Source organism: Hemibagrus wyckioides, linkage group LG17, assembly GCF_019097595.1.
Source record: "Hemibagrus wyckioides isolate EC202008001 linkage group LG17, SWU_Hwy_1.0, whole genome shotgun sequence".
Lineage (NCBI taxonomy): Eukaryota > Metazoa > Chordata > Actinopteri > Siluriformes > Bagridae > Hemibagrus > Hemibagrus wyckioides.
This window is the reverse complement of record NC_080726.1, coordinates 5,030,728-5,058,204: the sequence shown is the minus strand read 5'-3', so window position 1 is coordinate 5,058,204 and position 27,477 is coordinate 5,030,728. Positions and strand designations below refer to the sequence as shown.

General features: G+C 39.9%; 1 protein-coding gene across 9 annotated transcripts in view; it reads right to left on the bottom strand.

Annotated features, from left to right (window-relative positions):
- Positions 1–106: 106 nt before the first annotated feature.
- The window catches only part of stard13b (StAR-related lipid transfer (START) domain containing 13b), a 103,397-nt gene continuing 76,026 nt past the window's right edge, over positions 107–27,477 (bottom strand). For 5 of the 9 annotated variants that reach the window (XM_058413178.1, XM_058413180.1, XM_058413181.1 and 2 more), the window contains 13 exons: positions 17,183–17,254; positions 14,966–15,047; positions 9,456–9,519; positions 7,340–8,619; positions 6,048–6,218; positions 5,719–5,878; positions 4,283–4,481; positions 3,963–4,176; positions 3,427–3,541; positions 2,762–3,001; positions 1,626–1,843; positions 1,220–1,396; positions 107–556 (listed from right to left, as the gene is read on the bottom strand). In XM_058413178.1, coding sequence (XP_058269161.1) covers positions 439–556; positions 1,220–1,396; positions 1,626–1,843; positions 2,762–3,001; positions 3,427–3,541; positions 3,963–4,176; positions 4,283–4,481; positions 5,719–5,878; positions 6,048–6,218; positions 7,340–8,619; positions 9,456–9,519; positions 14,966–15,047; positions 17,183–17,254 — 3,110 coding nt within the window. In that variant the 3' untranslated portion in view covers positions 107–438. Of the gene's footprint in view, positions 557–1,219; positions 1,397–1,625; positions 1,844–2,761; positions 3,002–3,426; positions 3,542–3,962; positions 4,177–4,282; positions 4,482–5,718; positions 5,879–6,047; positions 6,219–7,339; positions 8,620–9,455; positions 9,520–14,965; positions 15,048–17,182; positions 17,255–23,815; positions 23,977–27,477 lie in introns of those variants that run through there. The other 4 variants (XM_058413185.1, XM_058413187.1, XM_058413184.1 and 1 more) reach the window with 3 other exon arrangements.

The following is a 27,477-nucleotide window of genomic DNA, read 5'->3' as shown; positions in this document are numbered from 1 at the left end:
GCCTCTGTACAGGTCACATGTCAGTATACATGTGAACACACACACACACACACACACAGACACAGAATACGAGAACACACATGCGATTGTGCAGCACGTGTGTTCGAATATAGCTTTGAATTAAAAAATAAACAAAAACGACATGCTTCCCAGAAGCATTTAAGAGCTTAGATGTTGTATACATTGTATAAGATTATGTGCACAGCAAATATGTACCAATTGAATTAATTATAATACGAATAATGATAATTACAAATAATACAATATTACAAATGGACAAACATCAATGCTAAGGTACACTGGCAGGATGCTGATTGTATTTATTTGTTTGTTTATATTTTTGAGAGTCACAGCATTGACTGAAGGGTGTCCCGGGTAATCGGGTTGTCCCTCACAGAGATGTCCGTTCATAATGGTGGTAGAATGGCGGTACAGGACTCAGATTTTAGTCTCTGGTCCGTCTGAATGGATGGGCTGGAAGGAGTTGCGGATACGGGCGGCTTCGGCGGCACACAGGTGACCGAATGCTTTGTTGTACCATTCTGGAGTTCTGCCTCTGAACACAGAAAGGAACGGGAGAAATTATTTACACTGTACACACATTTTAGCACATGGTAATCTTTATACACATCTGTAACACTATCCGTTTAAAAATGTAAGATAGATAGATAGATAGATAGATAGATAGATAGATAGATAGATAGATAGATAGATAGATAGATAGATAGATAGATAGATAGATAGATAGATAGATAGATAGATAGATAGATAGATAGATAGATAGATAGATAGATAGATAGATAGATAACGTTCACGAGGGTTTAAATAAAAAATAAATCAAGAACGAAACTGAAAACTGGTGAATTAGATAATAAAGCATGAGGGAAACAGGAAGTGAGCAGACAGGGGCGGAGACAGGACATGAAAAGAAAGAAAGCGTGCATGTATAAATAAATAATTATCAATTATACTACTATTTACTGACGTAAGATTAGCAAACATGCAGTATGTAAAACTAAAACCTGCAATATTAGCAATTAATTATTAATAATTATGATAAGGAATGGAATATTAGTAAGTATTTAATCGTATCCATTAGCACTTATTGAGGTTTGTAATATTAGCAGTTAACATTACTGCAAAAGGATTAGCAAAACAAGTTGTGATTTAGCACTTAGCACATGCATTTGCAGCGATCGTACTCAGAGAGTGTACTCACTTGAGGTCCACTCTGCAGATGTGTGTGAGCCGTGATTTTCCCGAGCCGCAGGGCTCCAGCAGGTAGCCAGACTCGAGCACGACTCCCCTGACGCCACCTATGAGAGAACACTCGTCATGCTCGATGGAAACGGACACGAGAGAGCATGCGCCCCGAGCTAAATTTGTCCTCCATGACCTGCAAGTAAACACACAGCAAAAGGAGAGAATGAAGGAATGAAGATGTGTTCAGGTGAATTTATACGTCTAGCCAGTTACTCATCTAATCTAGTTTATGATTATATACATAGAGTAACTAGGATAAAAGTGCACATTATAATATACATACAACTGTCAGAAAATGTAAATTAATTCCACAGCTGTAATTATTGTCAGGAGATAATAATTAGGGGTGAGTTGTGACATACCTGAGCACTACAAAATCCCTGCTGGGGTGCGGGGGCATGCGGTTCAGGACGTACTGAAAGATCTCAGTCTGCTTGTCGAGCACTTCACACAGTCTCCACTGCAGCAGATCCACATCCCACAGGTGGCGCTCTCGCAATATGCGGTTCAACACTACAGACGGAGGAGCCTCCACCTCCACCGAGACACGCCAACGCCTCAGCGGGTTCCCATCACCTACCTGCAGGGCAGCAGGACATTTCACACACTTAACCTTGTGCAGTGATTCAGTGAGTCGGTGAATCAATACTTAGCCTTGTCTGATTACCAAAACATCTGTGATTCAGTGGATCAATACTTAGCCTTGATCTGACTATCAAAACGTCTGTGATTCAGTGACTCAGTGAATCAATACACAGCCTTGTCTGATTAACAAAAAGTCTGTGATTCAGTGACTCGGTATACTCAATACTCAGCCTTGTTTTGACTACTAAAAATCAGATATTCAAGGAATCAGCGAATCAGTACTCATCTGTTTTCTTACCAAAAAATCAGTGAATCAAATTTTTGACTTGTACTGGCAACTAATGAATCAGCGATTCATTGAATCAGTGAATCAAATCTTAGCCTTTTACTCACAACTAAAAAAATCTGTAATTTAGTGAATCAGTGAATCAAAACTTAACCTTGTTTTGACTACAAAAAATTCAGAGTGTCAAGGAAAGGAATCTCTGTTTCAAGGAAACAGTGAATTGATACTTAGCCTTTTACTCACAACTAATAAATCAGTGATTCAGTAAATCAAATCTTAGCCTTGTACTAACAAATAATAAATCAGCAATTCAGTGATTCAGTTAATCAAATGTTAGCCTTTTACTCACAACAAATAAATCAATGATTCAGTGAATCAGTGAATCAAAACTTAACCTTGTTCTCGCTACAAAAAATCAGTGATTCAGCAAATCAGTGAATCAAATCTTAACCTTGTTCTGTTTGCTAAAAACAGTGACTTAAACGTACACTACATTCTCATCTAATTTACTTCAATTTGATGGAAAAAAAAAAAGCTAAACTCAGCTTATTTCTCTACCCCCTTATCTCTGACCCCTAACGGCAGTATACGAAGCCAGTACAAACATGCCCGAGTCTCCATCCCTACCTTTTTGTACGCGAGTTCAGTGTTGTCAGAGCTTTGGCAGGACACCCAGCCCTTGGCTTTGTCTCGGGCCTCCTTGAGAAGGACTTGAAGTCGGGACTCTAAGTGCACAGGCCAGGAGCCTTCGTCCTCCTCCTCTTCATTGTGCTGCTGCTGTTGCTTACACAAGTCCTCCAGTGTTGGGGCCTGCAGGTCAGCCTCTACGTACGAGTTCCTCGACTGCGTCACCATTTCATGGGGAATCTGAGTTTGGAGGAGACAAAAAGCTATTTATTTCCCAGAAATGACACCAAGTTTAGTTCATTCTGAGGGGAAACAATTTATTTCTAAAGCTTAAAGGTCACAATGAATAGATAAATTGTGAACTTATTAATTTTTTCACCCCCCAAAAAAAAATAACTAGGTAGTTTTCTGACAAAAACATTTGGTAAACAAGATGGTGATTAAAATTTAAATATATGTTAAATTATTATGAGAATATTACAAGCAGCAGAAGATGATTTAATAGAATATCATAGCAGTATTTCTAACTACACCAGACAAAGTATTCATTCAAACTCCGCCCCTTTTTTTTTTACATTACAATGGTCAAGAACCTATTGGCCACATCCAAACATGTCAATGCCATGATCCGAGGAACCATGAAAATGTCACAGAGCGAAACTCACCTCAAATAGCCGGTTACACTCTGTGATCATATGTGCTAAGCCCTGCGTGGCGGCCAGGTTCTCATTCAGGTCCTTTTGGTCAGGTCGTCCAGTGGCGTATTTCTTCTGCATGGTTCTTTAAAGAAACAGAAGCAGAATATTGATTTCAAATCTATTAAAAAAAATATTAAATGCCAAGATTAAATACATAACAGTATGGTAGTTGCTTTTAAAGTCCACAAAAACACATTGGAGGAAATAGCATCTTATTGGAGATAGTTCTAATCTCAAGAACTGAAACCATAGGCAGGTTTATACTTACTATACCAAATATATGGTATTTCCTACCAAAGCAAACCAAATATTAAAACCCTGTCTGAAACCAACTACACTGAACAATAATCTGGCAACCCACAGTGGTGTGAGCTACATGCAAGTAAATTTTAATCATGAATGGCGCACACACACACACACACATACACACACACATACACACAGAACATCAACTTAGGTTCCTGTGTAACATGAATCCAAAGAACTTTTCCCATGTAACACACCTTGGAGAGAGGTTTTCCTTCTTCAGGATATTGAGGTGAAAAAGGGAGGGCGCTAAACACACGGCAATATTCATGGGCGTCATCTGATTCTCCTGCACAGAGGAAGTAACATCGCTGAGGAAGCACAGCAAGGTTTGCAGGACTTCTCTGTTCTCATCGGACATCAGCATGATGGCCGCCTGGACCGCCTGCAACCGCTGGTCCTTAGGCACGTCTACAAACATACAAAGAAGACCAAATGTTCAAGACAAGTGAAGAAAATATAGATTTATATAATGGTAAATGCAGGTTGTTTGTTAAATGCAGGTTCATTCCCTTACACTGGTAAATATGGAGGAAGGTTTCTCCCAGTTTGCTGGTGAGGAGCGGCTCAGGAAGATCTCTGAAGAACTGCTTGACCATGTCGGCCACATCGTAGGCGGACTGGTCCTCGTAATTCACGTCCTCCGGAGAGTTCTCGTTCATCTGCCTGAGAGCCTGGATGCGAGATTTCACTCCAGACTTGCGGAAAAGACCCACCTGGAGATTCGATAAGAGTGAATTAATGGTGAGAACAGAGATATACAACATAGATGTGATGGTCTGGAAAATTCCAGTGAATATGGCAAAAAAAAAAATTAAAATGGGATTAGCAAAAACGGTGTATTTCTGCTTCTGCCAATTAAATATATTTCACCAAAACAATAGGGCAATGTTCTTTTGTTTACTTCGTGATCTTACCCAGGCTATCTTCATACAAAGATCTCAGATTGTAAGAAGCCAGTTCAACAAACACAGTAGTTAAAACAGAAAAGAAAAAGCCAGTCTGCCTAAAGTCGTCTAAAACTTCAGTAGCTATGTGTGTGATTTTCTCAAGCAGGGAATGTCACGCTTTGTCATAGATGCCATGCTTTGATCAAAACTGACATAAGCCTAATCAATTCAGTTTGTAATCAGATTCTGTCTGTCAAAATGCCTTCACTGCTGGAGCACCGCATGACAGCTTTAAATGAGATTTTCTCCCCTTTCACTTTTGGGGGTAAACAGATTTAATAAGAAAAAAAAATGTAAACTTTACTGAGAGACAAACATACACTGGCTTGCCAAAAGTTTTGGGACACCCCTCCAAATCATTGAATTCAGGTGTTGTTTTTCAGGGGTTGGGCTCGGCCCTTTAGTTCCAGTGAAAGGAACTCTTAATGCTTCAGCTTCATACCAAGACATTTTGGACAATTTCATGCTCCCAAATTTGTGGGAACAGTTTGGGGATGACCCCTTCCTGTTCCAACATGACTGCACACCAGTGCACAAAGCTAGATCCATAAAGACATGGATGATGTTTGGTGTGGAGGAACTTGACTGGCTTGAAAGTCCTGACCTCAACCCGATAGAACACCTTTGAGATAAATTAGAGTCGAGACTGTAAGCCAGGCCTTCTCGTCCAGCATCAGTGCCTGACCTCACAAATGCACTTCTAGAGGAATGGTCAAAAATTCCCATAAACACACTCCTAAACCTTCTGGAAAGCCTTCCCAGAAGAGTTGAAGCTGTTATAGCTGCAAAGGACAGGACAACTCCATATTACATTCATGTTCATGTAAAGGCAGATATCCTAAAACTTTTGGCAATGTAGTGTATCTCAGTTCAGAAAAATGTACAGATTTCAGAACAATACATAGTACAAAATGTTGAAATATCACAAGGTGAAAGGTTTTCCCAGGCTTCCACATAAGGGGGTTGGTTGGAGTATGAACTTAATCAAAGTATGTTAACAAACCTGGTCAAGACACTGGCTCCTGAGGTAGCGTAGAGCCTGCTGGAGGCCCAGAGGTAGAGGCTGACCAAAACGCTGGACGTGTACGATAAGAGGAACACCAAACACGTTCTTATCCTTATAGTCAGGAACCTTCATCCTCTTCATGAACTTTGGCACTGACCTGCATCACAGAGAATGTTTTAATAAACTGATGCATTTCTAATGCCAGTTTACTACAACACCAAGATAACAGACATCTCTTTATATGTTCTTCTCACTGTTCTATCCTCATCTTTAAACAGAACCAATGCACTACTAAATCTTAACATTTTACAAATCGAAATTCTCACCAGGTCCAGCCATGCTTGTTAGACAGTGAGTACTTCTCCATGATGGCAGTGAGGCGCAGTAAAGAGAACCTCTGCAGCAGGCTGAGCTGTCCTGCTGATTGGTTAGTGATCTGTAGGGAAGCCACTGAATGGCTGAGGCGGTTGGAGATCTGGAAACTCGGCCATCGCAAACTGAATACAGAAGAGGAGTCAAATTTTAGTGAAGGAGTTGTGGCTGAAAGGTGGTATCATACAGATAGAGAATACATTCCCATCATTATAATAACATGACAGTGTTGTTGAATTCTTGATTCTGATTGGTCAGAATGGATTGATGTATTGACACAATTGTGACACTTAAAAGGTGGACCAGAGATCATTTCCTGTGACCATGCTCACATTTGAAAACATTTTATATACATTACTAAACTGTGTATGTGAGTATGTTTGCATACTAAAAAGGTATGTAAAGTTTCCATCTAGCACCTTCTTACTTATTTAACCCTTCAAGTATCCCTTTAAGTGCCTTTTAAGAAGCTAGTTACTCTTAGTTATCCAAAGAAGCCTTGAGAAACCCTGTTTTCTAAGCTTGTTTTCACTTCCCTTTCCCCAGACTTGGAGCTCTTTGCTGATGTCCCCGTGTGGTCAAGTATGACAACTATTTTGAGGCTAGAAGCGGTCTACAGAACCGATCACTTGCCCTCTTGAAAGTCATGCTCTTGGGCTCACTTCCACATGTGTGAAGCCATCTGCCCTCAGTGCATACCAAGTTATATGGTTGGTTCAACTTTACTTCCTGTTTCAAGTTTTGTGACCTTGGGGAAAAGCTTGTTATGGTCAGCAGAAGAGACACATCTTACAGAAGTATAAAATGAAAATTTTACTGGACCGTAACAGTACTTAGCTCACTTTTGTGGTATATGTACAGGCACTGAGAGCATTGTCTGCCTACAAAAAGTTCTTATAAGAGAACATCTCCTTATTTGCAGGAATTCCCATAAGAGGACATGCCATGCATATAAACATTGCTGTTTCAAACATAGCCTTTCTGTTCTGGTAAGAAGGGAAATACTTAAAACAAAAAACAGATGTACCTAGTGCCTACCATATTGCAAGTTCTGTTTATTCAATTCACATTTATGAAATTGCAAAATTGATCCATGGTTTAGAATAAATTGTACATAAAAGCAATCTTGCGATTATGAGCCTGTCCCCCCAAACAAGCCCAGAACTGGTACTGAGTGTAAACTCAGTGTGTATCAGTAAATCCACAGAGAGAGTTGTAAAAATACATACAAAGCCCTAAATCTTACCGATTTGGCCTGGTGAGTGAAGCTCCAACTCCAGAGTCTCTCCTTTCTCTAATTCCTGTAGATTCAGTTTCATTAAGTGAAACACCATCCCTGTCCCCATCACTGGGGGTAACCTGCCCCTCCAGCACAGAATGACCCTCCAAATCCAGCGTGATGTGACTTGAAGACTGTATGTTCTCCTGACCTTTCCCATCCTGCTCCAATTTTACCTTTTCCACACTCTCTCCTGTAGGCAGAACGTTCTTGGACCAGTGATCCACAATCTGCTGCAGGCCATTCACATGCTGTAGAATATCATCCAAGTGAGGGAACAGGTCCTCATTTTTCAAATCGATGAGGTCTCCGGTGCTGGCGTACAGGTGTGAGCCGGGCACATTGTCGTAGATACTGATGCGACTGCCACGTGAGCAGCATTGTGTAACAGGTCTCTGCTCTTTTATACTTGGCTGACGCTGGGCTTCAGCAACCCTGGTGAGAGGTACAGCTGTTGGTGAGAGACTCTCAATGGAAAGAGCTTTAGGGAAGGTTCCTGGCTTGTGGTCTTTTGGGATGTGTACTACCAGATCTTCGTAAGAACGGAATTCGTTGCGTTTACCCTGAACGATTCCAGAGAAGACATCCAAGTCATCCAAGTACATGCCACTGCGCTTATGCTCAGCACGGTGGGCTTTGCGTTCCTTCAAGCTTGGAGTACTGACAGTGCTGCCCCCAGATTGGCTGCTGCTACCTTCACTGCTCGAGTGTGAACTCAAGACACCATGGCCATTAATCTCCACACACTGGAGAGCCTTCAAGGCTTGAGGTTCATGCTGAAGAATAGGAGCACTGATCACCAATGTCCTGCACCCATTCTCTGCTCCCTCACGTGACCGCAAAGTCTCCATATGTCGCAGGAAGTCCTTGGCCCGTGTCCGGCCCGGCTTGCCATGCTTGACAGGAAGTGAGGAGTAGCTAGGATGGTCTGAGGAATGATGACCAGTCCCTAGCTTGGGCATGGCACTTGAGTCTGAGCAGGCACGGCGTGAGCTGTCCGAGTCGTCTGCACTGTGAGCTCGGACTCCTGCACTTCCACTGCTGCTTTCGCTGTGCAAGGATGAAACGTCTGGTTCGCTCAGGTCTGTCAGGACACTTTCGCTGCTGGGTGTGGCCCGAAGAACTGACTCCTCCCCTGGCTCCCTGGGCCCCGCCTCATCAAGGAGACGGGACCAGCGACGACTGCTCCATTCAAAGGTCCATTTGTCGCTAATGGCAAACAGGTCATCAGAATCTGAGTCTTCACTCTGTTGGAACAAAAAGTACCTATGTTCATGTGTACACTTGATCTGATTAACTGATTTAGACCTCATTGATGAAAAGGGGAATTAACAGAATAAAATCAGGTAAACTTCTGACACTAGTAACTTTCAATCCAAATCTTTGTACAGTATGAGTGCATTTATTTTTCAGATTCACTACCTTTAGTTTCTTGTCCATTAAGGACACCTGAGGTATGTTTTTCTGAGAAGTACAATCACAAACCTGTGAAAAACCACCCCAGTCAAGGTGTTGGAAAATTGCTAACAATAGCTAACATCAGCTATTTCTTACACTAGCTTATGGTTGTATTCTCAAACGAAATACACAGAGAAACACATTCTCTACCAAATAGTCCACCAATGGTCTGATCACTAAATAAAAGGCTATATGAGAAAAACAACTCCACAAATTCAATAATAAATGAAATGAAAATTAAACCATCATTAGTAAGATGCTAGCTAAACTGCAAAACAAGTATCATGCACGAAAATGGTATCAGGTTTCCTTACAGTATCTTTTGTTCTATTTTAAAGTAAAGCTAACAATGTAAAAACAAATCTTTGTCATTTAAAAGTGAGAACAATATGCTTAAGGGTATTATGTTAGAGAAAATGCCCTGATGGACTCCCGCCATACAATGAGGGATTATCAAATATCACCGAATCTATACTGGGAGGATGAAAAGCGCGTATGGAAACCGAGGGAAATGGAATGTGGTTCTTTAAATATGCAAAAATAGCTTTTCCACCTGCATAATAACCAGGAAATTTGACGCTCGTGTGGTCTCGTGAGATATATAGAGTTAACACAAAACACTTACCTTCTTTTTGGGGAGATTCACGTCCAGTTTCATAGAGGCACACTTGTTTAACGTGTTGAGTCGTCTGCATAAGAAAAGAAGAAAAAAAAGATTTGCTTAGATCTTCTTGAAAAGAAAGCCTTCTTTGCTCCACGTGAGTTACGGCAGCAGTGGGAAAACTGTTTCTCAGTTAATTTGATAAAGAGCTCATCTCTTCCTGGCCAAACACTAGCTCTGGCTAGCAGTAAACCCAATTATTCATACAAATGAGCTCCGTGCTCTGGTTCTAATTGGTAGAGCCTGTTGAGCAGCAGCTGACCAGCTATGGCAAATATCATGAATATGGTCCTTAAGAAGAGATTATTGGTGTTTTCTTTTTCTAAAGAGCTGCAAACATTCTCTCTGAAGCCAGGGAAGCCAGGGTTTCCTAAGGAATGCTGTACATAAATGCTTTAAAATAAATTTTTAAAAAAAGTGTAGAGAAGATGTTTTATTAGCATTTATGGAATGCGTCTCGAGGGCCAAGAAGAGTTTCTGACTTTTAGTCTCTTAGTTTTAGTCTCTTCTAAACTTAAGGAAAGAGAAAAAAGAGAGAGTCTGGTTAGAGAAATTAGCTATTACCTATAAATAGACAAAACAACATATTTTAATTTAATTACTTAATATTAATAATTTTTAAATAAATAAATAAATAATTTATTCGAATTCATGAATACATATATTTAATTAAACAATATGTTTATTGAATTAATAAATAATTTTAATGTTGTTTTTAATTCCTAACTGGTTTCAGTGTCTGCAATAGATGGTAAACAGAGAGCCTTGGTCTCTTGGACTTGGAGTCTTTGTGGGAAAGCTGGCGTGAGGTATTAATAGCCACTGAAAACAACAGCAGTAAAGATGGAAACAGTGATGACACATTCCACGCAAAGGGCATGTGCAAGGGAACGGAGGATTTATAGGATGTTGATTATGGCTTTTATGACAAATTATTGTTTGGAAACAGATTCCTGACTGTTTAATGACAGCGAAGCCATTAAAACAAGGCAGATGAATGGTAGAGTCAATGAGATATAATGCTATAGGAGCAGGGACGAGTGGAAACTTTCAGAAGCAAGGATAAGGATATAGGAAAAACAAGTCATGTGGAGTGATCGAATTCCTAAAATATGGTGTGCTAACCCACAGTGTTAGGTACTAACGGTTCCCTGTAATGTTTTTACAGATTCTTTAATTTTCTTCTTTTTTGCGATAAATTATTTGAAGAGTTTTAGGATAAATGAATTACTACAAAAACATTAGGTCAAGATTCTAAACAGATTGAAACAATACTTGATTATTCAGCTGACTGTGAGTGTGTTTTTATTATATCACTGTATTTCAGATGGCCGAAGTGTAGCTACATGTAGAACAGTATTCTTACAGAAAGCTTGTTCTGTGTAACCAGCATGTAATCTTCATTTTCTATCCAATTGAAGTTTAATTGGCGGCCGGGGCATTACGGTGACTCCCTCGAGAGATCATTTTTGGCAATGCATGCTCAGCTGGTACTCAGAACACCCGCTACACACAATATGGGCCTGGTTTTCCAAGCTGGATATGAATTTATTTTAGAAAATCACTCACAGGAACGTTTACAGAAGTACTGTGGTGTTTATGAAAATCCAGTTATTTGGAAAAACAATATCCTACAAGAGTTCCTGAATTTGACTAAATTTACATGTAAGGAGACTCACTAGTCTATTGATCAGCTTTGAATCGCACAGCTGTGACTGTGCTTTTATACACCGATTACACCATCAGCTTCAACGATAATATAATTGGAATTTAATAAACTTAAAATTTCAATTATACACAAGTTTACTGAACAGTCGATTCATAATAAAGACTAGACAACAAGAATCTAAAATTAATCCGTAAATGAAGACAAATAAGACTAGCGATTTAATAAGGACAAAAGTAATGGCATCCTATAAATAGAGTATGGTATTATAGCAGGAGCGCTGCTATGGCTAATCTGATTTACTGAAAGATTTAGTGCAGGCTCCAGTTAGGAGGTGCTTTCTCACCCTTTTGTTGTTTTCAGCTCTTCATGAGCTTTGCCTTTTATAGAGCTTTGAGTGCAAGGCTAACTAAAACACACTATACTACATACTACAGCCCAAAGTTACACCATTAAATTAGTGTGGATGATACAGAACAACACTAACACCTTAAAAAGGGCTGTGGGTTTGATACCTTGCACAGCTTGAAGACTGAACATGCCGAAAACAGTTTACACTCAAGTCTCTATTATTGAATAGATGTGAAGAAAAAAATCTAATTAAATAAAAAAATAAGTGATCAAGTTCCTGTTAACCCACTTAGTACTGCATGGCTCTAGAGTTTACAATTATAGGAAAGAAATGATTGAGGGTTGTGTTTCTGGTTCCTTGGAAGGTTTCTCATGGAGTTTTATTCTTGCCACTGTCATTAGGAATAAATTTTAATTAAATTGAAATAAAACCGATATCGATAAAACTGAATTGAGTTGAGTACATACACCGAGCAGGCATAGCATTATGACCACCGAGAGGTGAAGTGAATAAGACTGATGATCTCCTCATCATGGCACCTGTTAGTGGGTGGGATATATGAGGCAGCAAGTCAACATTTTGTCCTCAAAGTTGATGTGTTAGAAGCAGGAAAAATGGACAAGCGTAAGGATTTTGTGACGAGTTTGACGAAGGGCCAAATTGTGATGGCTAGACCACTGGATCAGAGCATCTCCAAAACTGCAGCTCTTTGTGGGGTGTTCCCGGTCTGCAGTGGTCAGTATCTATCAAATCTGGTCCAAGGAAGGAACAGTGGTGAACCGGTCACAGGATCATAGGCGGCCAAGGGTCATTGATGCACGTGGGGAGTGAATGCTGGCCAACAGACGAGCTACTGTTGCTCAAATTGCTGAAGAAGTTAATGCTGTATCTGATAGAAAGGTGTCAGAATACACGGTGCATCACAGTTTGTCGTGTTTTGGAAGCAAAAGGGGGACCAACACAATATTGGTCATAATGTTATGCCTGATCAGTGTCAGTTATGACCTGGTCAGACCGCAATGTACAAGTAAACATAAAAGAGTAGCAAGATCCAGTATCGCTGGCTTGGCTTTATTCTTTGTCTTAGTCATTTGTTTAGGAAGGTGACGGCTTCAGAAGCCGGTCAAGCCAAAGTAATAAACAGAACTTACTCTAACTATACACAATCTACCTCAAACAACCTATCACAGAAGAAAATACAATAAAAATCCTTACACTGAATATATACACTATATTACCAAATGTTTTGGAAATGTTTTGGAACCATTAAATCATTGCATTCAGGTGTTCCAATCAAGCACCTAGGCATGCAGACTGCTTCTACAAACATTCGTGAAAGAATGGGAGTGCAAGCTGTTATAGCTGCAAAGGACGGGTCAACTCCATATCAGACTCTATGGATTAAGAATGGGATGTCATTAAAGTTCACGTGCATGTGAAGGCAGACGTCCCAAAACTTTTGGCAATATAGTCTACATCAGCTTTCCTGAAACTTTTGTAAATCTAGCAGGAATTTTTATTTTGGTTTGGCCACACTGTTATAAAGGAGATCTTCCCGTATTATACGCACTGCAATGAAGTTGTTGCTTCCCTGAGGATTTGAGAAAGAAGTGAAAAGTCACGGTGAATGAAGGCGAGAGGCAGGAGGTAGAGGCATTGTTTGGTTACAACGGCAAGCTGGTTTGGAATTTCGATGAGTTGCTTAAGGGTTGTTTAGAGTCGGAGCCGAGCGAGTGGTGTGAAGTGCGTCTCACTCTCCTGCCCCGTGCTTTCCTACCGTGCCCGTTTCCATGACAACCAGAATCGCCGGACGGTTTCTTTTCACATCGACGTGTACACGCACATACACGCAGTGAAGTTCAGCTCAGAGATATTAGAGTGCCTTCTGACCCTTCAGTGTGGAATCAGTGCATGGAATCAATCATGTGATAAGCAGTTCTAACAAAATAATGAAATAAAATAAACGTGGAAAGTCTCCTCTTACGTGAATACTGATTATACAAAATACACTGAACATGAGCCAGATACTGCAGACAAATGTCCAAATTTAGAAAATAAGAATTATGATCAGTTGATCAGTAATTTACTGTTGGGAGATTATAGTGCACTGCTTCTCAGATTGAACGTCATTTAAGAAAATACTCCTTGTGAGATTTCATGAGACAAGTCTTGTCTGTCTGTCTGTCTGACTTTCTGTTGGTGTCTCTCTCTCTGTCTGTCTCTCTCTCTCTCTGTCCTCTCTCTCTCTCTCTCTCTCTCTCCCCATATGTCTGTCAGCCTTTCTGTCTCTCTCTCGACTTCTCTCCCTGTATATCTGTCTGTCTGTCTCTCTGCCTCTCTGTCTCTCTCTCTCTCTCCACATATGTCTGTCTGTCTCTCTCTCTCTCTGCCTGGTCTGTCTTCCTGTTTATCCGTTTGACGTGTTTTTGCTGTTGTTATTATTATTATCATTATTATTGCTATTATCATTAGTAATAGAAGTAGTAGTATCCCTGCAGTTTTCTCCACCTTTCTTTCTCCCTCATTTTCCTTTAACATCATGTTTAAATGAGCAGTAGTAATGAGTAAAGGTGTATACGGTGAATATCCACACTACTAACTATTGCCAAACATTTAACACCCTACATATATGCTCTGTAAGATGAAACTCTAAATGATTTATTTGTGATGACAGAAAGAAAGAAAGGTCATTTATTTAGTGTCCGAGTAACTGTTAGTCTGGGAACAGGTCCATTTCTACACTTATGCTTTAGCAGAGACTGATGCAAACCTGTACACAACTCATCATAAGAGATCCAGTACTGCATTATATATATTATATATATATTATACATATTCTAGATAAGAGGTAAAGAAGTGAGTGCAGGCAGGTTGGAATGGGTGGAGAAAGGTGTCGGGAGTTCTGTGTGATAGAAAAAGTTCAGCAAGAATCAAGGGGAAGGTGTACAGGACAGTGGTGAGACCGGCCATGCTGTATGGTTTAGAGACAGTGTCACTGAGACAGAGACAGGAGTCAGAGCTGGAGGTAGCAGGGCTGAAGATGTTGAGGTTCTCTTTGGGAGTGACACGGTTGGACAGGATTAGGAACGAGTACATCAGAGGGTCAGCTCATGTTGGTCGTTTGGGGGACAAAGTTAGAGAGGCCAGATTAAGATGGTTTGGACATGTCCAGAGGAGGGAGAGTGAGTATATTGGTAGGAGAATGTTGGACATGGAGCTGCCAGGCAGGAGGAAAAGAGGAAGGCCAAAGAGAGGAGGTATATGGATGGAATAAATGAGGATATGACGCTAGAGGGTGTAAGTGTTGAGGATGCAGAAGATAGGGATAGGTGGAGAGAGATGATTCGCTATAGATAGATAGATAGATAGATAGATAGATAGATAGATAGATAGATAGATAGATAGATAGATAGATAGATAGATAGATAGATAGATAGATAGAAAATCATTTCTCACCGGCATAAAGGTTCCACAAGATCTTTATCCAAGAAGTCGTGATCTTTCTTCACAGGAGTGATGTCGATAGGAAACTGTGAGTCTACAGAGAAATATCAGTGCATTATGTACCTGCTGTTTCTCCTCCCTATAATGAGCTATTGTTTTTAGCGTGACACTTAACGTTTTTGCAGGTTCACATGAAAAAAGTTCAGTGAGAAAACCTAAAACACCACATTCTTTCTGCAAGTGTTAGCCAAGACCCACAGAGCAGCTAAGTTGTTTTGGAAATCTGCATGCTAATTAAAAAAGAAGGTACAGTTTGCCCCCTGACACCCCATCAAATCCCCCATCAGAAAAAAAAGAGGCAAGGTTTGGACCTGGTGCAAGCATTACATGTTTCTCAAAAAACACGGCGCCAAGCTTGTGTAACAGCAAGGCCAGATCCAGACTCTACTAAAAACTAACATTCCATGAGTGCAATTAAGTTTTTCTTTTTACTCTCTGAGGAAACAGCACTGCCTTTCACATTAAAGCAAAACCACAGCCAGGCCATGCTAACAGCCGAGACTCCGAAGCAGTGAGGAAAAAAGAAAGTGTTGTCTTAACCCAGTGCATCTTTTCTATATGTAGAAACTTACTGTGTGTGTGTGTGTGTGTGTGTGTCCAACTGTCCATCAGATTTACTCATTCTGGCATTTGTAAATGCTGGATAACATATTAGACTTAATAAAATAACCTAAAGGGTCATTAAATGTTCTGTATAAAACCCGGTTCCATCTCGAACCCTTTTAGTCGTTTCCTGTCCAGTGAACCCTCGAGGAATCCGTTTGTCTGAGAATGTACACAGTGACTAAAACTGCATCCTCAGCATGGTTTAACGCTCACAATTTTAAAGCGTGTCTAAGTGACTACTTCCCAAAATTGAATGGCATTTAAGACGATACTTCTTATGAGTTTTTGTGAGACATGTCTTGTTTTTCTGTCTGGTCTGTATCTCTGTCTGTCTCTCTGCCCGGTCTTTCTGTCTGTTTCCCTGTCTGTATCTTCGTCTGGTCTTTTCGTCTGTCTGTCAGTCTGCCTGTCTCTTTGCTCTCTCTGTCTGGTCTTTCTGTCTGTCTCTCAGTCTCCCTGTCACTTTTTCTGATCTTTTTGTCTGTCTCTCTGCTTGTCTGTCTGTTTCTCTGTCTTTCTGATCTGTCTGGTCTGTCTGTTTCTCTGTCTTTCTTTCTCTGTCTTTCTGATCTGTCTGTCTGTTCTGTCCGTTTCTCTGTCTTTCTTATCTGTCTGGTCTGTCTGTTACTACCCCCGTTCTGATCAGCAGCAACATCCTGGTGAGATTCACGTTAATACTTCATGAATCATTAGAAACATGTTTAAATTCAGTTTAGTATAAATTCAGTTTAGTATTTTTCTTCAATCTGATTAATCACATATTGTCAGACTAACGATTTTAGTGACTTTTAGTGTGTGCCGACTCCTTCTGTAAATGTTTATTATTAGACTGAAATTATGTGTGTAACCTATTACTGTAGTCCTACAACTGTTACTACTAAATTAGATTAATCCGCATCTTCTGACCAATCAGATGTGAGAACTCAGCAGCACTCTACTTTAAATGTGAAATTCACCACAATCTATTTTCCTGTATTGAGCCCACGTCTACTTAGTTTAATCTAAAGTCTTTAAGCCGGGCTTTTCAGCCTCTCGTCACAGAGACAGACAGGCCGTGAAGGTTTCTGAGCGGAAGACTGTGTTTTCACAGCGCTGATGAAACGAGGTTGTTCCCATGCCCTTTCTCTTTAAGCGTGTCCTACTGTAGGATGTTTGGATTGTAACTTTAAACTCAAACAAGTCACACTGACCAAAACGTCTGTCCTCCTTTCTGTCAGCGCTAACTTTCTTTTAAAGACTTAAGACAACATTAAGATACAACATTACTCCTTACTCCTTTTTCCAGACTCGAGCCAGCAGCTGTACAAATGAACCAGCAATGAGTCACTAAGCTCAAAGTGAATAAATGAGCTGAAGTCCCTGTTAAACGTTCGAGTTTCACTAAAACAACTTCCAAAACTATCAGCGCCGGTCTAAAATTAGGCTCTTTGTGAGCCGGTGACGCCACTCGGCCGCTGGAGAGGCTGAATGTGGTCACTCTGAGGGTTGTGTAAAGTAAATGTATGTACAGTATGGCTTCACTTTTAGTGTGTGAGAACCTCGGACGTTTTTGTGGAGGGTTACCTTCGAAAAGCTGCGCGTACTGAGGGAAACCTGCAGCTCGGAGCCACTCGCAAGCTTCCTTCGCTTCGATCTCTGCAAGAGAAAAAGAAAATGTTTTCAGATTCATATACAACATTTGACTGTGAAGCTGTTATTCAGCTGTGTAACTCTGTGCATTTGCACAGGGACTAAAATCAAATTCATCATCGGGAAAAAATAACCAGTTAAATGAATGAAAGTTTTGCTCATTTCAAGCAACACCTGTTGTTCATAACACCTACATAAACCCTTTATAAACACCCTGACAAGTATTTTTAAGGCTTATAACAACGTGCATCAACATTAAAACTAGTTTTGTCAATTTCAATGTCTGGTTGATGTAATACCCGAGAACACCTGAGCCAAGTGGCAGATTTTTGTTGACATATGATTATAACCCTTGTTAGAAAGTGTTATAACACTTTAATATAACATGTTATATCACATGTTATGCCACTTTCCAGGCTGACTTATTTTATACCATCATGACAGCTGATTTTGTAGCTGATAATATCTCAGTGTACATTACAAAAAACTCCCAAGACAAGAGAAATCTTCAGATCTGCAGATTGGAAAAGAAACTATAACTTGGTCATTTGGGTGTCATAACATTGTTATAATAATTCATAAACATCCTATAAGCAAAATGATGACATTTCTTCCAAAATGCAGAACAAGCTGCTAGAACATCATTCATAATCACTCTGAAAACCTTCACTACATCCATGCAAAAATGTGTTATAACAACCTTATATCACCCCATATCACCTTAATATGTAAATTCACTAAAGTACTCTCTATGACAGCAGCTGTGCCTGCGCTAATAAAGCTGTATAGATGTTTATGTTGGATTATATCCATAGTCATAAAGTGCTTTCCATATAATAATCTCAACCTTAAGTAAAGTGTTACTAATATTATTTGTAAATAATCAGTCAGAAGCATCTGGCAAGCTGAAATCAAAACCACGACTAACATTGTTCACATTTCACATACAGAAATAAAAATAAATATGCTTGCTGAAGTCACCTCTTCAGCCTCTGTAACATTCTCATTCTCATTCTTGTAACATTAAGTTCTGAATACTTAAGGCTGGAATTAATATGGATTCATAACCTCTACATAAGCCCTTTTTACGACTATGGTAAGCCTTAATCTTATGAGATTTGTCTTACGCTTGTCTTTATAAGAGGAGGTTATTACAATCTGCTGTCATTTCATGCGACAAAAAAGAGACATCTCAACATTTCCTTTTGCAGTGAGACTTTTATCTCAATTATAAAATTGCAATATAGCTAAAAAACAAAAATGAAATGATTCCAGGGAGCAATCCTCTGCCATGTTCTTTAGTAATAACTCTAATCCCTACCTTCAGTTCCTGTTACACACAGACACACACAAAATAAAAAAAAAATAAAACAAAATAAAATAAAATAAATAAATAAAAAAGCTTAAATAAAATTGAATAAATAAATAAATAAATAAATAAATAAATAAATAAATAAATAAATAAATAAATAAATAATTTTCTTTTCTCTTATCCTGCCATTAATGTGTATTGAGACTTTATGGGAAAAAAACTAAAAATAGCAGAGATTGTTGGTTTAGTACCACTGCAAAGCCTACACAGCTGATGTAAATGATGTAAATACAATGCTTAATTTCGGCTTATGTAGTCTTCGATGTTTCTAACCCCAAGAAGAAAATAAAACCTAATGCCGCACAAGCAGTAACAGTATCGGTCATTACCAGCGTCAGAAGTGACCTATCGGCTAGTGTCAGCTAGTGTTCAGACATTCCTTAGTTTACAGAGTCATCCAAGTGTTTCAGATACAAACAGCACACACACACAGACATAAGGGTATATTCCAGGTCTGAGAACAATACAGCATAAAACACGACATCTACTGTTCCTGGAGAAAAGCAACTCTTAATAATACTGTTCCGCTTTACGTCATCGGATATCAACAATCATCAAACGAGGCCGTTTTTTCCATAACATTGCATCATGCTGTGATGGAAACTTCTCCTGGTTCTTTTAAACCGACCTCTTCAGATTCTCCAAGCAAGATTTTTTCATTACCGAGAACAGAGACGACTGGAGATGACTCCCGTTCTCCCGCGAAAAGGCCGGCTGTCCCGACTATTTTTAGTTCTCAGTTCTGAGATCTGGTCTGTTTTTCTTTCTCCTTGTCACTGTGTGAATACAGACTGATATGTGCTTAGACAAAGCGTTTAAGATCCTGTAGATGACACGCAGATATCTTCTGGGAGATATCTGTTACTCTTTAAAACTATAGGCACTATTATTACAGACGCTTTCCCAGAAGACGCTGATTGACGCACCAAAAGGATCTTTTTCACACCTATTATGAGCAATGAAGTCTGTGGAGAATATAATAAACAATGGCTGCTTTTAGCTTGTTTTAGTGCGAGAAAGTGACTCAGCTGAGTCTTGACTATAATAATAAACAGCTTGCAGAAATTGTGTTTACAGTATAAACCACCTGAACAAAACCGAACCAAATGATCTTAACATGTAAACGGTATTCTCTTTAGTCAACAACCGTCTATATCTCATTTAACTATTTTTCCCAGAGGCCAAAAATATATTTGTGCCTGTTTCTTTGTGTCCATGTTGATGATCGAATGTCTTTGTCATGTTCCACTCCACAGTGGTGGTTAATATGAAGCTCATATGAAAGTAAACACTGAGGACTTTAAGTTTTATACGTATTTCTATCTTCAAAGTAAATGTTGATATCAAACCCATTTCAGCTCTCTGACATGTCCCAAGTGCTTGTTCAAAAGCAGCGTTATCTTCAACCACCAAAATTCTGTGAGGTAAAAACTTCTCCTAAAAAAGCCTAATTTTATATCAGACTTGCAGCCAGAAATTCATTCATTTGTTTAACCTGATAAGTCGATTTCCACTTTCACCTGCAAAGAGGAACGCCAGCATACTGGTAAAAAGGGTTAAATCTTCCCACCACTACATTTGATTTCTTCCATCCACACTTTCCCGAAAGACAGATTTGATGAAATTATTCCTTAACAAAACATATAAGAATCTATTACAGTACATCATAAGAGACTTCAGCCACCAAATCCATACACCTACATTATTTTTTTATTCGATTTATTACATAATTCTTACGTTCGGGCCTCACTCCCAGTGTTTCCTTGGCAATAAAGAACACCTATGGCTTCGAGCTGTTTTACTTGAGCTTTATTCTTCTACAGATACAACAAACCATATATTAATTCACTCATTCATTTATTTATCTTTGCTCTATTCCAATCACGGTGGATCCAGAACCCATCCTGGGAATACTGAGCATGATGCAGGAATACACCCTGGAGGAGATGCCAGTTCATTTCAGGACACCATGCACACATATATTCCCAGTTCATTCAAATGAAAAGTTTATACGAGTTGAGAGAAAACTCTTGGAGCCAATGGAAAATCCATGAGGAAAACATGCGAAACTCCATACGGACAGTAATCCAAGCTCAGACTCGATCCAGGGAGCTGTGAGGTGGCAACATTCCCAACACTCCCAAATGATACAGATGAATACAAATGCAGTGTTTGTTAAACAGGGGTATTACTTGTTTTACTTCAGGAGACGTTTTTGTTCCATTTAAAGATTTTTTCCACCTTTCAGCTGCTTTATTAAGCTGTTTTGAGAAAACAATGTTCAGAGTCAGAACGCGGAGTACAGCGATGAGGGAAACAGTGAGGAATGGGGGAAAAAGAAATGGAAGAGGAAAGTGGAAAAGCTGAGCACAACAGCAACAACCAACAACGCATGGTAAAACTTCCTTCCTTTCTAATCATCTGGAGTGAATTACACTTCCAGTTTAGTATCTAGCTTGTAAATTGTATACACCATAGGAAAAGTACACAACCCTCCCAACGACACACACCTCTCCCAGCATGACCACAACCCTCCCAACGACACACACCTCTCCCAGCATGACCACAACCCTCCCAACGACACACACCTCTCCCAGCATGACCACAACCCTCCCAACGACACACACCTCTCCCAGCATGACCACAACCCTCCCAACGACACACACCTCTCCCAGCATGACCACAACCAACTCATCACCACAACCAACTCATCACCACAACCACACCTCCTCAAGTTTACTTTAAATCTCTCAGAAAATGAAAATATACAAAGGATTAAACTCCTTAGGTTGTTTACCACAGCTGGGGCTCCAGCACTTTGAAGGTTGCCTGACAGCTCATCCATCTCCACAACAACATTAAATATGATTAGAAATGCATAAAATGCACCAAAGGTGTTTTTGTTGTGTTCATGTTCAGTATTGAACGTCTTGATCATGTTCCACTCCACAGTGGAGGTTAATATGAAGCTCATATGCAAGTAGACACTCGGGACTTTAAGAATTTGTAGTGTTTAATAAGTATTTCTGTTTTTCTCTAGTCTACTATGGGTTAATATATTCATAGATAAGTTCCAAAAAACCCAGAGAATTGTTATTTTTTCCACACACTTGTTTGTATTTTCAAAGTAAATGTTGATACAAAGTGTTAAAATTTGAAGGCGATATCTTCAAAAATCCTGTGTAAGGTTATCCAACAGAGAGAAAAACACGCAGAAAGCCAACTAATCAGGCTTACAGCCAAAAAATCATAAAATGTCTAATAAGTCGATTCTCATGTCCAGTTTTGTGCAAACCCACTGTACTGGTAAAACAGGTGAAGCAAATTAGAATGTTGGGAAATGCTGTTATTGCATAAGAACTATTAACAGTAACTGTTCCCACAGCCCTCCTTGGAAGTTTGTATGTAAAGTTCGGGAAGTGAATAAGACGTCAAAGTCACTTTGGTTTGGAGATAGATGGAGGTGTACCTTTTCTTAAGTACTAAAAAAAACCTGAATACACATAATAACCCAGCTTTTGAGTTGCAGTAACGTCTAAATGATCGTTCTCCATCCAAAGCTTTTCTCAGCATTTCCAAAGAAGCATGCAAAAACTGGGGAGGTTTTGGCAGACCCATGTTTGTTTAGAGACTAGTACACTATACTTTACAGGGTACACACCAATATTAATTCAATGTTGTATTTTTTATTCTGAAAGTTGAGATTGCTTTTTATAACACTCACACGAACAAGTGTTTACTTGAACCAAGACCAGAACGCTTTGTGCTCAGCAAATATTGGCAGAGTGACGTCCTTGAGAATAAATGAACTGTGTCCTCCGCTCAGCCGGACGCCTGCCAGGTCACCACCTCCAGCTAACATATGACCGTCCATTAGTTTTCCTGAGCTCAGATTCAGAACTCTCTTCTATCAGACTAGCAGCGATGGCTATCATTGTTAGGGGTTAAACCTGAGCAGGGGATTTGAGGATGTACTACGTTCTACTTTCTGTAACCATATCCCAGGACATCCTGCATTCACACTCCCTCTCTTGTTGTGATGGCTCAGGGTGGAGAAATATGTGCAATAATTAGGGGTCAGGATTGTCACATCGGCGCCTCCAGGATCCACACTTCAATCCTAAGCTCAGGTTTCTGTGTGGAGCACTGCATGTTCTCCAGTGTCCATGTAGGTTTCCTCTGAGTTTCTGGTTTCCTTCCAACATACCAATAAGTTGAATATACGTGTGCATGGTGCACTGTGACAGACTGGTGTCCAGTTCAGGGTCTATTCCTGCTTTGTGTCCAGTAGACCATCAATTATGCCTTACACGCAATACCTTCAATACATTAAATATCTACAGACATACAATAAATTCATGTTCATTGCGGAACTGTTAGTTGTACTTGCTTTATGTTTAACCCTTTTTACCAGTACGCTGGGCTTAAAATCAACTTATAAGACATTTTCCCTCTGTTGGAGAACCTTACACAGAATTCTAGTGGTTGAAGATTAAATTTTAGCTTATGAACAAGCACTTGGAACATCTCAGAGAGCAGAAATGGGTTTGATATCAACATTTACTTTGAAGATACTGTACAAACATTTGTGTGTCAAAATATAACCACTGGAACTTTTCTACTCATATATTAACCCCTACTAGGCTAGGGAAAAACAGAAATACTTATAAAACACTACAAATTCTTAAAGTCCCAAGTGTCTTCTTTCATATGAGCTTCATATAAACCTCCAGACATGATAAAGGCATTCAATGCTCAACATGAACCCAGCAAAAACAGTCACAAATAAAAAATTTTTGTCCTCTGGAAAGGTATCTTTTTGTCTAGAGAAAGCTCCAGTATATTGCCCTGATAGTACAGTACGTACAAATGCTGAGTGTGTTGTTCAGTTAACGCAACACATTTCTTGTTTTATTTCATGCAAGTGCATGAGAGAGACATTCCTTTCTGCAACGCTAAGAAAAAGTCAGATCATGCCAACACTGTTGGTCTTGAAGCAGTACTGTATAGTGATGACACAGCTCTTCTGCCAATAATCTGATGGATTGTCAGACTTCAAACTATTCACCAGTCTCAAGCAGAGCCAAGAGCCGTACATCACGATCTGCTCTTCTTTCAGAGAAGTATGCGCAGATAATTCCTCATACAGATACTTTGACGATGATATCAAATCAAACAAGATGAAATATACTCACGAGAGATTTTCATTAGTGGTCCTTTTTTTAAAGAAGCTCCTCTAGCATGATTAAACCGACTTCTTTTTCTTCTCCTTTTCCTGATCTCATCTGCTTCTTTCCCCTCACTCGGCCCCTTTTGCTTTCTCTGCCTCTCTTTTTCCCTTTTTTTTTTAAAACTCCTCTCTCTTCATGCAGTCATATACATGAACCCCCGCAACTCCCCTCCCTGACTTGCCTCTCGAACCCACCCCCTTTTTTCCCTCTCGCAGTAAAACTGCTCTAGCTCTTTCCGAGTGCTCTTAACACATTTTTGGCAGTGCTGTCCTGGCTGGGTGCCACTGTGGCAAATTGCGCTGGGGTGTTTTTTTTCTCTTCTCCGAATGTCTGACACAATCAAACTAAGAAGACGTCATCATGACAGTCTCAAAAATTCCTGATTCAACCCACGTGACAGGGTGTCATCCATCCGCTTTTGTCTTAAAAGGTGATTGATTGGCTTGTTACAGTAACGGCGCTTAAATGCGGACGTTTTTGCTTGGAAGGAAGGCTGGAGGGAAAATTTGGGAATTCTCTGACAGACATCAGTTCCAGCAAGATGGGGCGGAAAAAACGTAGGCTCAAAAAATGTGGAAAACATGACCTCACGCCCAGGCAACCACCGTCCCGTGAATCAGAGTGTCCCGTGGCTGCCAGCGCAGCATGTTCACTTCAGCCCAGTCTGTGTAAGCTCGCTGCTGGCCTCCTCGCTCACTCACCAACTCACCAGCTCGGAGTCTGTGGCCGGACCGGATGGCTTGATGTGGGCGGAAGCCGCAACAATCCGACAATACAAGCGAGACAAAGCACAAGCAGCTCGCAAAATGCCACCAAAGATTCCATTAAAGTCAAAGAGACAGCTTTGTTAACTGCAGAAATCTGGAACCAAACATGATGTGATAGACACGTTTGTTCCACAGGCACTGCTTAATATCATTTTAATTAATCTGATTGGTCAGAAGGTTTTGATTTCACAGCAGCTCTCTTTCCAGCTGTAGCTTTATTCTAACACGGAGATGTTTCTTTAGCATCTCAAGTGTCAGATCTTTGCAGTAGTCAGAGGTGAACCTTAACGTCAGATCTTGACGGTCTTCAGGTCGTTTTCATGCTATCATTTCTATAGTAACAACTATATGACGGACGTTTCGTCTTAACTCATTCAAATCGTGAGTAATCTTTTATATGGTGATTTTTTTAATATTAGGAGATTTATGGAAGGAGTCTCCAGTGTCGGCTCTTTTAAAACCGTTTTAGTTAAAGCTCCGTCTGCTCCACATGATCTGGTATTGCAGTACTCTGGGTTGTAGATCAGACGATCAGGGTTCAAGTCCCAGCACCACGAAACTCCACTGATGGGCAATTGAGCAAGGCTCTTAACCCTCCCTGTTCCAGGGGCACTGTATTCATAGCTGCCCCCTGCACTCTGACCCCAACTTCCTTAGCTGGGATATGTGAAGAAAAGAATTCCACTGTGCTGTAAATGTACATGTGGCGATAATAACGGCTTCTTGCCTTCAGTTCTTTCTTTAAACATCCTTATACAACCTTTTAAAACTAAATTGCTCTTGCTGGTTGAAACTTGTATACATTTCTCACAATATCAGGTTTGTTCATTTTTTTTCAAGTACTGTCTTTCTGCCAAAATGAACAGCCAGTTGAATAGATTTCTATATTTATAGATTTATAGTTAAAACATAAAATTCTACTTAACGTTACATGGTGCCATTATTAAAATCTTTACTAGCATGAACATTGTATCTGTGCAGTCCATACATGAGCATGGCCATAATAAACCTGCGCTCCAGCCAGTACTGTGCCACTTCCTGAGATAAAAGAAAAAATAGCTTTTTTAAGGGGCCATGTTTAGGTATTAGGTTTCCAATAAAAGCCTGGTGACGCAGCAACTCTTAATAAACCCCTTCATGTAACTCAGTCCTTTATTCCGAAAATGGCTTTAGGTAAACTACACTGTGATGAAGAGCGTAAGCTACAGGAAATAGCTACAGTCTTTACAGACTGCCCGTCTGCCCTGAATCCCCCCTCAGCATAAGTCAAACCAGGCAGGAGAATGAATCAGACTCTTAGTCTGCATTAGACTCAACTGTAATACTGTAAATTATGATTACACGGAGACCGGTAAACAAAGCACTACGTTGTCTCACTGTCTCATGATAAGATGAGCTGATTGAGGAGGTTTATGCACCAGACAGACCAGATGTAAGGTAGCAAAGGTATGATGAGTGTCGTACATCAGGTGTGACACATGACTGAGTTGGCGTTATTATTAACTGGAAACAATGAGTAAAAGAGTTAACTGATTATTCTGGGAACAAATCCGTGTCAAAGGTGTTAGAGTGTAGAGTGTATTTATATCTCAAACAATAAACTAGTGGGAAAAAACTAGAGTCATAGATCAGGAGGTATTATAATAATACTATATATCGATATAGTTTTTTTCTACTCACAATATACAAATGTTAGATAGCTTGTAATGTATAGATATAAATATATACGTATATAGATATATGTATGTGTGTGCTGAGATAAGTACACAGTAAAATATGATAGCCTCATTGAGTTAGGTTAATTTATTTCTACTCTTTAACTCCAATTATCATGACAGGTTTGGGATATAGAACTCAGTCTTGACTTGTAAGTCTTGACTATTTGTGAGTTGAAAAGCAGAAGTTTATCTTCAAGGTGAGTTGACTCAGGTTTTTAAGGCAGTTTTTAAGGTGAACTTTCGTTTCTAAGTTTAAACACTTTGTCTTGCAGTGTATTCAAGTGCTAATGAAGTGTTAATGTCAGCTAAGAGCTCATAAGGAAATTACTACAATCAAGAAAAGTAATAAAATACTCAAGGCACAGAGGACGGTTCCCTGGAAATTCGCAAGGAGTCAAAGAGCTAAGATGGGATTTATTTATATTAACAAATATTACATTATTTATAGAGAAGAAATTGTTAATTACACACAAGCCCAGTGGCTCACACTGATTTCTTGGAAGCTGAACTCTCCGGGGTTTTTCCTGTAATTTGCAACGACAGTGGACCTTTAGCAATCCAGCAATTTGACCCCACAACTTTCCAATAGCCGGTTCACAGTTCTGTCTTTATCATCACATATCTCTCAACCTGCTCTCGTCTGCATACTTTCCTACCAGTGCAATTTTCCCAAGGCTGGCGGTGACCAAGATTGTGCCGAGAATGCCCACAGGAGCTGTGCGATCTCTCCAGATTAGTACAGCGGAGCACAGCTCTTTTGTAGTTAGCATGCCTGCCCGCTAGGGGTGCATGTGTTAATTAAAACCCGGGCTTTCTCACACCATTGTTGCTGTGACCTTATGAACTTGGATTGAAAAAAAACTTCAAGCTGTCAAGATTTTGCTTTGTTTTTTGAGTTTCTCACATTCATGGCATTTTGCAGACACCCTTAACCAGAGGGACTTTATCAATTTATCTCATTTTATACAACTGAGCAATTAAAGGTTAAGGGCCTTGCTCAGGGGCCCAGCAGTGGCAACATGATGGAGCTGGGATTCAAACTCATAACCTACTGATCGGTAATCCAACACCTTAAACACTAAGCTACCACACCCTCATCACATAGTGACAAAAGTTTACATCTCCTCGATTCTTAATCCTG